This window comes from Lepidochelys kempii, chromosome 6, assembly GCF_965140265.1.
Source record: "Lepidochelys kempii isolate rLepKem1 chromosome 6, rLepKem1.hap2, whole genome shotgun sequence".
NCBI lineage: Eukaryota > Metazoa > Chordata > Testudines > Cheloniidae > Lepidochelys > Lepidochelys kempii.
Window position 1 is genome coordinate 5,917,185 of NC_133261.1, and position 13,951 is coordinate 5,931,135.

A 13,951-nucleotide genomic window follows, 5' to 3' on the forward strand; every position below is an offset into this window, starting at 1 on the left:
AGCCTATCGGACTAACCTGCTTGCTTGCATTTGTGTTTGTGTATATATATATATATATATATATATATATATATATATATATATATATATATATATATATATGTCCTTTCTTATAGTTTAGGTATTTGGTTTATAAATTTATATTAATGTAAGTTTGGCTGTAATGCAAGAGACCTACAGGCCATATCCTGTATGTTAAGCTAAGTTAATTTAACACATCTATATTAAGACCTTTTACCCAGAAAAGTAAAGTTGACCTTCATCTTGTTACTTAAATAGATAAGTACCCACGCTTATGTCTATGACCTTTTATCTAGACCAATAGACAATGGAGAATGGCATAGTGGGTTTTTCAGTGTTGTATCCACAAACTTAACAGGTACGCCACAAGGAAACTTATGTGCGTATGTACGTGTTATCAATACGCAAAAACATACTAGCCTATGGAGTAAGCGTACCCTAACATTTTGTGGGTGAGGAATGAACTTTGAGCATAGGAGGAAGGATTTCCAGCACTTGTGCCCTATAAAAGAGGTGACCCACTTCGCTAGAGAACACCACCCTGCTCTATCAGTCTCACTTACTCTATCTTACTTTCACTCACTCTTTCTATTTTATTTTATCTATTCTATCTATCTACTATGACTACTACTATTAAAAGGCTATACTTGTTCTTCTTAAACTTTCAGTTTCAAGGGAACTAGACTAAGCTTGGTTTCCTCAAGCTTTTATTCTTAGTTGTGTTTATTATGTTTTGATTTTAAATTTCAGTTAGTCAAGTAAACCCTAAGTTAGCTCTTAGCATTACTTTCTTCTAAGCACTGCATCCCTCACTCAAGAATTGAGAAACTTGAACTGCAAGGCTGGTCCTGTGTCTCTTCCCATTAGGCCAAAGCTTTGTTGCATATAATACTGTATTAGCATATGTATCTTTTGAATAGCAGTAATGTAATTGTAACTTTGTAACTCTGGGTATTTTACCACTTACTTACTGTTATTGATTTTAATTAAAGGTCTGTAAGGCTATATCTGTCTGAGTGTGAGCTTCCTGTCATACCCCCAAGGGTCCTTTGTAAATTCTGTGGAGCCTGATTCAGGACAAGAACTTTTATCTTCTGATCAAAAAGGTTGGGGAGCCTAAACCCCATGCTATTAATAGTAATAATTAATAATTAATAATTAATAATTAATAAATAAAATAATTAATACAATGAACTTAAAATTGATAAATTAAATTAATATTATGAGCTTACACCCTAAATCAGGTGACAGTCTGCAACTTGTACAGTTCTAGCTTCTTCTCATCTTCACTCTTACTTATTTCGCTTATTTTTCTGTCACTATTTCCCTTATCCGAAATGAGCAAACAGAAGATAACAAACTAGTAAGCACTTTGTCTGTTCCCCAGCCACCACATTGAAAACTCACTTAAAATCATTACCAGTGTCTCAAAGCAGTCAGCTGTGCACAGATCCTGCTCAACTACGCCAGTGTGACATGTCAGGTCACAGAAACCTCTTTAGGACTGCCAGCCGATTTCCTGAGACTCCCTTTGAGCCTGTTTTCCCTGCCAGCTTGGGACTTCAGGACCTTACCTTGTTTGGGCCAGACACACTTGCCTGCTACAAACACAGATCCAAGTCTGAATCACATCCCCCACAAGATGCAGGCTTCACTGAAAACAGCAAAGAAGTGCTCCTGTCTCCAGCACTCAGATACCCCGCTCCCAGTGGGCTCCAAACCCCAAATAAATCCGTTTTACCATGCATAAAGCTTATAGAGAGCAAACTCAGAAATTGTTCGCCCTCTGTATCACTGATAGAGAGATATGCACAGCTGTTTGTCCCCCGTTATTAATACATACTCTGGGTTACTTAATTAGTAAAAAGTGATTTTATTAAATACAGAAGTAGGATTTAAGTGGTTCCAGGTAATAACAGACAGAACATAGTGAATTACCAAACAAAATAAAATAAAACACGCAAGTCAAAGCATAATACAGTAAAAACTAAATGCAGGTAAATCTCACCCTCAGAGATGTTCCAATAAGCCACTTTTACAGACTAGACTTCCTCCTAGTCTGGGTCCAGCAATCACTCACACCCCTTTTATATAGTCTCTCTCTTGTGGTTGGAAATGCCTTCCCCTGTCCTGTGCAGAATCTAGCTCCAAGGTGGAGTTTTGGAGTCACAAAGGCCGACACCACATTCCCAGGAAAGCTCAGATGTGGATTGGTGTCTCTCAAAGTTCATTTTCAGCTTAATGACAGGTTTCAGAGTAGCAGCCGTGTTAGTCTGTATTCTCAAAAAGAAAAGGAGTACTTGTGGCACCTTAGAGACGAATAAATTTATTTGAGCATAAGCTTTCATGAGCTACTGCTCACTTCATCGGAAGTCCACTGAATGCATCCGATGAAGTGACTTGTAGTTCATGGAAGCTTATGCTCTAATAAATTTGTTAGTCTCTAAGGTGCCACAAGTACTCCTTTTCTTATTGTCAGCTTAAGTGTTTCTTGATTGGGTGCTTACTAAGAATAGTCTTTTCTCAAGAAGCTGACCAACTGCTTCACTGACTCTACTTAAAATCAAACAAGTAAACAGCCAATATTCAAAACTTTGAATAAAAAATGATACATGAATGCAAATAGGATGAATATATCCAGTAGAACATAACCTTTTCAGAGATATGTTACATGGCATATCTAGCATAAAACTTATTCCAGTTATGTCATATTTACATTCTTAAGCATTTTTCTGTAAAGCATTATGGGGTGCAAGGTCACACTCTGTTTCATGTACTATAAATTATCGGAAATAAATAAAATTAACAAAAGAATCGGGAGGGAGCTGGCCTGCTCGGAGATAATTTGTAGCAGCATCTGTAGAAATGCTGCAGAGATCTTCAATGTTAACCACCAAATAGGGGAATATCCTCCTTTTTGCACCCTGCCCTGACTTTGGCATTTTCAATGAGGACTGTCCCAAGGAGTCACAGGAGGCAGAGAAGCCAGGAGGAGGAGTTACGAGCATGACTCCTAGAGGAAGTAGGTGCATAGGTTTTCCTGGACACAGACCTGGAGTGACAGACTTGGGAGTTTCTGAATACAGAGATTACTGGCTGTTGGTTATTTCTACTGGTGTTCAGGGAAGCAGGACGTCATGTACATTCTTTGACACCCCTCCCCCTGTATGTAAAGTATGTAGCTGATTTTTATCATCAATTTTTCCTCCTAATGCAATCAATCCTGCAATGCCTCACAGGTTGGCACCACCAAAGAGAGGGGGGCACCAATACATCCTGGAGCACTGATAATACCAGCCAAGCCTGCACACCTGTGGGGGATAATTTCTGCTACCATAGTGAAGAAGAGAAGAGACATCACTGGGCCTGCCTTGGATCTCCATGGGCAGAGGTGATGACCACAATGTCCTTGTTCATCTGCAGCCATGGATCCGTGCATGGTCCCATCCCTGTGGTAACCTCACCCTTTCATGCCAATCCAACGCTACTGTCAGTCAGCACCACACTTTTGGTGTTACTGGGATATTTTCTAGGTTGGTGGCTGTGACATACCAGGGTCCAACCCAGACTAATCAGCAGCCGTGTCACATCTGCCCGCAACCTTGGAATGCCTTAATGAAGTGGCTTCTACCTGGGCCACTCAAAAATAACTGTCCAGAAGGAAAATCACACCCTGAGCATGTGTGTGTAACTGCAGCCTGACCAGGAATAGTTGGCTTACACTCAGGCTCTCACCACCCTTGGTTATACTGCAGGGTGACCCCAACACACTCCCCAGTCTTTGAGTTACCTCCAGAAATGTATGTCCTGTGCTGCCCAGTCCTCTCCTGGACAATACCAGCTACATTATACATTATTTCTTTAATAGCACTAATATGCCTGCAACTTAGTTTCTCAGACACTTCTATGCCTCCTAATTTGTACTCACTTAAAATCTATCTTTGTAGTCAATAAACATTCTTTTATTGTTTTATCTAATCCAGTGTATTTAAATAGAAATCAGAGATGGTTACAAGAAAAATAAAGCTAGAATGCAACTTGTGCCTAAGTTAACAAATGATGTGAAACCCAAAGCAAAAGTTTCCTTAAAACATGCTTTCAGCAGTCTTACTGACCAAACTTCTTAGGTCAGGACCCCTCCCCCAGTCCCAGGGATGCTTCCTTTATCCCGTCAGATGCATCAATGGGCAGGCAGAGAGAGAGAGAGAGAGAGAGAGAGAGAGAGAGAGCAATGGCTTGGGCTTACTGCCCTTACTTTTTATAGTCCTTTCCGCACTTTGAGAAACATTTCCACCTGGTTATCAAAAGAAAAAATGTCTATGTAGAAGGATGTTCCCTGCTGCTTTTTCCTCACCTTTTTGGGCTTCCTTTGTTTCCCTTCCTGCTTGATGACTCTGGTTACTGTTTAGCTACAAAATGAACCAACACACACATTTCTTTGTTTAAGACAGACCAGTTTGCCAGCCTCCGTTTGGAACATGTATTAATAACATGATAAGTGTAATCTTATAACTTCTCATACATTATCAAAAATGTATTAATATTTGCGATGAGAGCATGACTGTTTCTAGTTGACTCATAGATTTATTTAGCATCTTAAATCTGAGCTCTTTGTGCAGATAATATGCAAGCAATAGGGATAGTTTGTGAACTGTAGAAGTCCAAAACATGTCCGTAATTCCAGAGCTCCTCTGGTCATCATGTGGTCTCCATCAAGCAAAATGAGTGAATCGATCTTTCCTACTTTTGGGAAGTAACCTAGCAAGGGAAGGACATAGGATACCTTGGATGATTCTCACTCTATAAATAGCTAGATAATCTGGAGTACTTTTACATGACTTACAGGTTTTACATTCCACTTATTGGGACAAGGACAATGAGGTGATTCTGAAACCATGAATGACTGAGAAGACATTAGCTACAGCTACCAAAAATAAGTACGTGTCACCTGTATCTAACTTTCTGTTCCTCTGATTCCGAATTTGTTGCTAAGGCTGGTTGAAAAATTTTCTTCACAAGTGTTCTTGATGGAAAATTGGATTTTCCAGTCAACTCTTTTTTCCATGAAATTATCTTTTCCCTGGAAATTATAAGATTTCCATCAACATTCCAAACTCCCCTCCTCCCTAAACGATTGCTGTGGGACTCTGGTGATGTTCCAGGAAAGTTCAGCAAGAGGAGAGACCATCATGCACCATGAGGGATGTAGAGCAGCCTGGGAGCCTGGCCCATGTAAGATATTGGTGGTGTGTGGTACTGGATGCACCCCCGTGGTATTTCCAAGCCAAAATATTTTTAGCAAAAAGATTTAGGTCTTCACAAGCAAGCCCCCTTTGAGTATCAGCTCTATAAGGTACCCGGTATGCACTGAAAACAGCAGAATGAAATGTACCCCTAACCTCATACTCTGTAACTCTGGTAGTAATTGCATCATTTAATAGCATAGTAAGAAAGAGTGGGACAAATTAATCCCCAGGGCATGAATTACACAGAATGTGTCTTTGGTTCACTGAACGCTTTAATTAGGTGTTATGGTTCTCTGAGCTCAGGTATTCCCAGTTGCTTCAGGAATCATGTCCCACAGATCACATATCTCAGTATAAAACTTCCCGAAAGCTCCAAACTGGCAGTTTCTGTCAATGGGGAAATGCCACCATCTCTCTCTCTCTCTCTTCAGCAGGTAGGTGCTATTGTCCTGAATTACAGTAACACACATAGAGAGACACCATGGGGATCAGCAGGTATTAAATTCAAGACCTCCAGCATTAAAACCCTCAGCCCCAACTCCGACCCCTTCAGCTAAAGGAGCGACCTCCTTGGTTGGAAACAAATAGGCAATTACCTAGTCACTGAAGACAGGGCTTCCCATTCTGTCTCTGGGTTTCATTCAGGCTCAAGTAAATGCCCAAAAGCTTAATTAGCACAGTGAGCAACTTTACTGCAAACGGACTTGCCAGGCAAGAGATCTCCCCTTGCCCAAAGAGGATGGAAAGAGTCACACTCCTTTACTCTCACCCCTTCTTTAGCCAAGGAATAATCCCTTCAGAGTAAAAGAAAAGGAGGACTTGTGGTACCTTAGAGACTAACACATTTATTTGAGCATAACCTTTTGTAAGCTACAGCTCACTTCATCACTTCACTGTAGCTCACGAAAACTTATGTTTAAATAAATTTGTTAGTCTCTACGGTGCCACAAGTACTCCTTTTCTTTTTGCAGATACACACTAACATGGCTGCTACTCTGGATCCCTTCAGACTGATTCTCTCACAGCAGAATCACAAGTCACTGTTTTCTGTTCAGATTAGTGAACAGGAGTGTTTGGGGGGGGGGCGGGGGCAGGATTAACCTGTGTGTCATTGTATTTGAACAGTGTCTGCATTTTATAGAACACCTGGAATTACAAGCTGTGAACATCTGGCTCTGTGGATTAAGCACTTCCTGGAGCAGGTACTTATGTCCATTAAGAAACTGATCTCCATTTATCTTCACTTATTTCATTACAGAAAGGGAGCAGGTTTTCCGCACCATACACCTGCCCTCATCTCTGCAGCTGCCTGATCTCTGTTCAGAGGAGATGGAAAAGGGAAATCACTCGGAGGCGACTGAGTTCATTCTCTCAGGATTGACAGATCGTCCGGAGCTGCAGATCCCCTTGTTTGGGGTGTTCCTACTTATTTATGGCATCACCCTGCTGGGGAATGGGGGAATGATTTTGTTAATCACAATGGATCCCCGACTCCACACCCCTATGTACTTGTTCCTCAGTAATTTATCTTTCTGTGACCTCTGCTTTTCCTTGATAATTTCCCCTAAGATGTTGCTGAATTTCTTAGCCGAGAGGAGAAGCATTTCTTTCACTGCCTGTGCTGTGCAACTGTTTCTCTGTATCATTTTTGCAGATGTTCAGTGCCTCTTGCTGGCTGTGATGGCGTATGACCGTTATGTGGCCATCTGTAACCCACTGCTCTATACGGTCAGCATGTCCAGGCAGCTTTGTAAACAACTGGTGGCTGGAGCGTACACTGTGGGGGTGGTGGATTCAATGATACACACATGTTTTACATTTCGGCTGTCATTCTGCAGCTCCAAAATTATCAATCATTTCTTCTGTGACATCCCCCCTCTGCTTGCGCTCTCCTGTTCTGACACCCGCATCAATGAGATTGTGATGTTTGCTTCCATGAGCTGCATTCAAGTGATCAGCTTTGTGACTGTCCTCCTCTCCTATGTCTATATCATCTCCACCATCCTTCAGATCCATTCTTCCAAGAGCCGGCACAAAACCTTCTCCACCTGCTCTTTCCACTTGACTGCTGTGGTCCTGTTTTATGGCACCCAACTCTTCATGTATTTACGTCCCCCCTCCAGCTATCCCATGGTCAGAGACAGAGTGGCCTCAGTGTTTTACACGCTGGTGATCCCCATGTTGAACCCCCTCATCTACAGCCTGAGGAACAAGGAGGTGAAGGACGCCCTGAGGAGAGCAATGAATAAACTCCTAACCATTCTTTAATCTGATTAACTCTGTACCTGTTTAGTGATGGGGAGTGGAAGCTTGGTGAATTCAATTCTCAGCCAATTGTAATTTAATTTTCCAGAGCCCATGGTAGTATTGTTCATTATTGTACTGTTATTATTACTAATTTGTTTACATTCCAAGAATGTCTGCAGACCCCAACTGAAATCAGTGGACAAAACAGAGGAAGACTCACAGGGCAGATTTAGACTGAAACCAGCTCAGAAGGATGCATGTCTCCAGCACACAGACATCAAGCTCCCAATGGGCTCTAGTCCCCAAACAAATCCATTTTACTCTGTATACAGGTTATACAGGGTAAAATGATAAATGTTTGCCCTCTATATCACTGCAAGAGAGATATGTACAGCTGTTTGCCCCCCAGATAACAATTAGTTGCACTGAATATATAAATAAACAAAAGTGATTTATTAATTATAAAAAGTAGGATTTAAGGGGCTTTAAGAAATAACAGAGATAACAAAATAAGTGACAAAGCAAAATAAAACAAATATGCAAGGCAAAGCTTAATACTCTCAGAAATCAGTTACAAATGTTAACTTCTTATCCCAGGTGTTACTGACAGTAAAATCCTTCTCAGGTCATATGCCTTTTCTGAGCTGGGTCCAGCCTGTTCTCACCCACTCCTGTGGTTACAGTCCTTTTGTTTCCAGGTGCTTGCAGGTATCTCCTTGGGGTAGGGAGGCCATGACTTAAGACATCTGAAGACACTCATTGTTTGCTTCCCTTAGGCAACTTCCTGAAGGCAGGAATCCTTTTTTTAGAATTCCACCCCATCTGGAAAAGTACCAGCTTCAAGATGGATTTCAGTATCAGGGGAGAAGGTCACCTGTCACTGTAAGACCCCAATCTCCATTCTTCTTGGGTTGTCCCACAGGTACACAGGAAGGCTTGCAGGTAAACAGAGCCATTTACAGTTCATTGATTTTGAAGCACCTTTAATGGCCTCCACTTAAAATATCTACATCAGTAATACAAGTTTATACCTTATTCTCCTTACTCCGGACATAGAAATAATCCATGTAAAGAAATAGGATGAACACACTTAGTAGATTATAAGCTTTATAATGACTTGTTACATGGGACACATAGCATAAAGCATTTTCCAGTTATGTCTTATTCAGAAACATATTTTCATAAAGCATATGGATTTCAATGTTATACATGGCTTTGCCCAGCACTGGACAGAAGAGGGAACTGAACCTTAATCTCCCATCTCACAGGTGACAATCCCCACTAAGTGAGAGACAAACAAGTCAGTTTCAGAGCATTTCAGCCTTTAATTCAAATGACAGTGAGCCATTCATGGGAGGGGAAGTAAAGAATTATCCTTAGAGGAGAAATTTCAATGTTTCTGAACATATTTACCTATCAAAAGAAGGAAAGAGCTTTACCAAGGGAGGGAGAAGAGTAACTGGAAGAGGAGAGAAAAATAGCTTTGATAGAAAGGGGGAAACTCCCCCATCGATTCAGAGAATGTCTGTACTAAAGCCATTACTTTACTTAGATATGGTGTGAAGCAGCGCCAGAGTGTAGATGCTTTCCACATTCATGGAAGGGTTTTCCTTCAATATAGTTAATCTACGTCTCCGAGAGGCAGTAGCTCTGTCAATGAAAGAATTACACTGAGGGTCAGTACAAGCTAACAGCCTTTCACAGGGTGTGAAAAGTTTCCCCGCCCTGTGTGACGGAGCTCTGTTGATCTAATTTTTAAGCATAAACCAGGCCTCAGAGAAGCTGCCGATGAAAAAGGCCAGTTGGGAAATCTAGTCCTATCTCCCTGCCAGGGCAGTAGAAACCCCTTTGGTTCTTTTTGTTCAGGCTAGTTGGAAATATTCCAGCTGTGCCAGCTTCCCAGTGGACATTATTCTGCAATCTGATCGAGCTCAGCGTCAGGTTGTCTGTGTGTAGTGGACACTCTGTCTGTGTGTGTGTGTTTGGTGTGCATCAGGCACTAGTTGTGTGCATGTGGTGGAGGGGTATAGTGGAGCTGAATGTCAAGTGTAGAAATGTGTGTCCCTTGCCCTGCCCATGGCTCAGTTTAGGAAGTGCTCCTGTCTCCAACACTCAGATGCCTAGTTCCCAATGGGGTCCAAACCCCACATAAATGCACTTAACTCTGTATAAAGCTTATACAGGGTAAACTCATAATTTGTTCCCCCTCTATAACACTGATAGAGAGATATGTGCAGCTGTTTGCCCCCCACCCAGGTATTAATACATACTCTGGGTTAATTAATAAGTAAAAAGTGATTTTATTAAATACAGAAAGTAGGATTTAAGTGGTTCCACCTAATAACACACAGAACAAAGTAAATTACCAAGCAAAATAAAATAAAAGACGCAAGTCTAAGCCTAATCCAGTAAAAACTAAATGGAGGTAAATCTCACCCTCTCTGAATCCAGCTGAACACAAAATGGAGAGGTTTCCCCAGGGGCTTAGATTGTCTCTCTCTTGGGGTTGGAAACCCCTTCTGCTCTCCTATGTAGAATCCAGCTCCAAGATGAAGTTTTGGAGTCACATGGGCAAGTCACATGTTCATGCATGACTCAATTCCTTACAGGATGATGCCACATTCCCAGGAAAGCTCACATGTGGATTGGCGTCTCTCAAAGATCATTGTTAGCTTAAGTGTTTCTTATTTGGGCACTCACGGAGAATAGTCCATTGTCAAGAAGCTAACCAACTGCTTCACTGAGGCTACTTAAAATCAAAGAAGTATGTAGCCAATGTTCATAACTTTGAATACAAAATGATACATGCATGCAAATAGGATGAATATATCCAGTAGATCATAACCTTTCAAGAGATATGTTACAGGGCACATCTAGCATAAACTATATTCCAGTGGTGTCATGTTTACATTCATAAGTATATTTCTATAAAGCATTATGGGGTACATAGTCACACTCTTTTTCATGGACTATAAATTATAGAAAATAAATAAAATTAATAGAAGAATCAAGAGGCAGCTGGCATGCTCGAAGATATTTTGTAGCACCATCTGCAGAGATGCTGCAGAGATCTTGAATCTTAACCACCAATTTGGGAAATATCCTCCTTTCTGCATCCTGCCCTGACATTGGCATTTTCAATGAGGACTGTCCCACGGACCTCCGGGTCACAGGAGGCACAGAAGCAAGGAGTAGGATTATGAGTATGACTCCTAGAGGATGTAGGGGCATAATGTTTCCTGTGCACAGAGCTAGAGCAACAGAGTTGGGAGTTTCTGAATACAGAGATTGCTGGCTGTTGGTTGTTTCTACTGGTGTTCAGAGAAGGAGGACTTTGCGTCCATTCTTTGTAACCCCTCCCCCATGGATTATACAAAAGAATATAGCTGACTTGGATCATCAATTTTTCCTCCTAATACAATCAACCCTGCAATGCCTCACAGGTCGGCACCATTTAGGAGAAGGGGCACCAACTTGCCCCAGAGCACAGATAATACCAGCCAAGCCTGCACACCCATGGGTGATAATTTCTGCTCCCATAGTGAAGAAGGGAAGAGTCATAGAATCATAGAATCATAGAATCATAGAATATCAGGGTTGGAAGGGACCCCAGAAGGTCATCTAGTCCAACCCCCTGCTCAAAGCAGGACCAATTCCCAGTTAAATCATCCCAGCCAGGGCTTTGTCAAGCCTGACCTTAAAAACCTCTAAGGAAGGAGATTCTACCACCTCCCTAGGTAACGCATTCCAGTGTTTCACCACCCTCTTAGTGAAAAAGTTTTTCCTAATATCCAATCTAAACCTCCCCCACTGCAACTTGAGACCATTACTCCTCGTTCTGTCATCTGCTACCATTGAGAACAGTCTAGAGCCATCCTCTTTGGAACCCCCTTTCAGGTAGTTGAAAGCAGCTATCAAATCCCCCCTCATTCTTCTCTTCTGCAGGCTAAACAATCCCAGCTCCCTCAGCCTCTCCTCATAACTCATGTGTTCCAGTCCCCTAATCATTTTTGTTGCCCTTCGCTGGACTCTCTCCAATTTATCCACATCCTTCTTGAAGTGTGGGGCCCAGAACTGGACACAGTACTCCAGATGAGGCCTCACCAATGTCGAATAGAGGGGAACGATCACGTCCCTCGATCTGCTCGCTATGCCCCTACTTATACATCCCAAAATGCCATTGGCCTTCTTGGCAACAAGGGCACACTGCTGACTCATATCCAGCTTCTCGTCCACTGTCACCCCTAGGTCCTTTTCCGCAGAACTGCTGCCTAGCCATTCGGTCCCTAGTCTGTAGCTGTGCATTGGGTTCTTCCGTCCTAAGTGCAGGACCCTGCACTTATCCTTATTGAACCTCATCAGATTCCTTTTGGCCCAATCTTCCAATTGGTCTAGGTCCTTCTGTATCCTATCCCTCCCCTCCAGCGTATCTACCACTCCTCCCAGTTTAGTATCATCCGCAAATTTGCTGAGAGTGCAATCCACACCATCCTCCAGATCATTTATGAAGATATTGAATAAAACCGGCCCCAGGACCGACCCCTGGGGCACTCCACTTGATACCGACTGCCAACTAGACATGGAGCCATTGATCACTACCCGTTGAGCCCGACAATTTAGCCAGCTTTCTACCCACCTTATGGTGCATTCATCCAGCCCATACTTCCTTAACTTGCTGACAAGAATACTATGGGAGACCGTGTCAAAAGCTTTGCTAAAGTCAAGAAACAATACATCCACTGCTTTCCCTTCATCCACAGAACCAGTAATCTCATCATAAAAGGCGATTAGATTAGTCAGGCATGACCTTCCCTTGGTGAATCCATGCTGGCTGTTCCTGATCACTTTCCTCTCATGCAAGTGCTTCAGGATTGATTCTTTGAGGACCTGCTCCATGATTTTTCCAGGGACTGAGGTGAGGCTGACTGGCCTGTAGTTCCCAGGATCTTCCTGGGCCTGACATGGATCTCCTTGAGGGGAGGTAATGGCGAACATGGCCTTGCACATCTGCAACCACGGATCAGTGCATGGGCCCATCCCTAACCTGACTTCACCGTTTCCTGTCAATCAAACACTTCTGTCAGTCAGCACCATGCCTTTGGTGTTACTGGGATATTTACTAGGTTGGTGGCTGTGACATACCAGGGTCCAACCCAGACTAATCAGCAGCTGTGTCACACCTGCCTGCAACCTTGCAATGCCTTGATGAAGTGGCTTCCACCTGGCCACTCACAAACAACCTTATAGCATGCAAATCACACCCTGAACATGTATGTGTAACTGCAGCCTGGCCAGGAATAGTTGGGTTACACTCAGGCTCTCACCACCCTTGGTTATACTGCAGGGTGACCCCAACACACGCCCCAGTCTTTGATTTCCCTCCAGAAATTTACGTCCTGTGACGCCCAGTCCTCTCCTGGACAAAATAAGCTACATTGTCCATTATTTCTTTAATTGCACTAGCATGCATGCCACTTCTATTTAAACACACTGGGTTAGATAAAACAATAAAACAAAGTTTATTGACTACAAAGATAGATTTTCAGTGAGTGGAAATAAGGAGGCATAGAAGTCAGGGATGATTAAAAGAAAAATTAAGCTGGAATGCAACTTGTGCCTAAGTTAACAAACGATCGGGGGAGGGATAGCTCAGTGGTTTGAGCATTGGCCTGCTAAACCCAGGGTTGTGAGTTCAATCCTTGAGGGGGCCATTTAGGGATCTGGGGTAAAAATTGGGGATTCATCTTGCTTTGAGCAGGGGGTTGGACTAGATGACCTCCTGAGGTCCCTTCCAACCCTGATATTCTATGATTCTATGATGTAAAATTCAAAGCAAAAGTTTCCTCACCACATGCTTTCAGCAGTCTTACTGAGCAAACCTTGTATCTCAGGACCCTTCCCCCAGTCCAGTCACTGCTTCCTTTTCCCCTTCAGAAGCAGTGAATCAATGGAGAGAGAGAGAGAGAGAGAGAGAGAGAGAGATTGGTGCCTTTGGATGTCTACCCCTTCTTTTTATAGTCCTATCCCTCCTTTGAGAAACATTTCCACCTGGTTACTAGAAGACAAAATGTCTTTGCAGAAGGATGTTTCCTGCTGCTTTTTCCTAATCTTTTTGGGCTTTCTTTGTTTCCCTTCCTGCTTGATGACTCTTATTACTGGTAAGATACAAAATTAACCAGCACACACATTTCTTTGTTTAAGACAGAACAGTTTGCCAGCCTCCGTTTGGAATATGTATTAATAACTTGATACAGTGTAATCTTATAACTTCACACACATTATAAAACAATGTATCTAACTTTCTGGTCCTTTTTATTCCAAATTTGTTGCTAAGGCTGATTGAAAATTTTTCTTGAGAATTTTTTTTTTATGGGAAATTGGATTTTACATTTAACTATTTTTTTCCAAGAAATTATCTTTCCCCTGGAAATAGAAGC

At 42.2% G+C, this 13,951-nt stretch overlaps 1 protein-coding gene across 1 annotated transcript; it reads left to right on the forward strand.

Annotated features, from left to right (window-relative positions):
- Positions 1–6,596: 6,596 nt before the first annotated feature.
- LOC140912760 (olfactory receptor 5W2-like) lies at positions 6,597–7,535 on the forward strand. The gene has a single exon (XM_073347784.1). The coding sequence runs from the start codon at positions 6,597–6,599 to the stop codon at positions 7,533–7,535; it is 939 nt and encodes a 312-aa protein (XP_073203885.1).
- Positions 7,536–13,951: the final 6,416 nt, after the last annotated feature.

Excerpts from the sequence above, each read along its gene's own strand:
- LOC140912760 (XM_073347784.1), top strand. The coding sequence starts at position 6,597 with ATGGAAAAGGGAAATCACTCGGAGGCGACTGAGTTCATTCTCTCAGGA.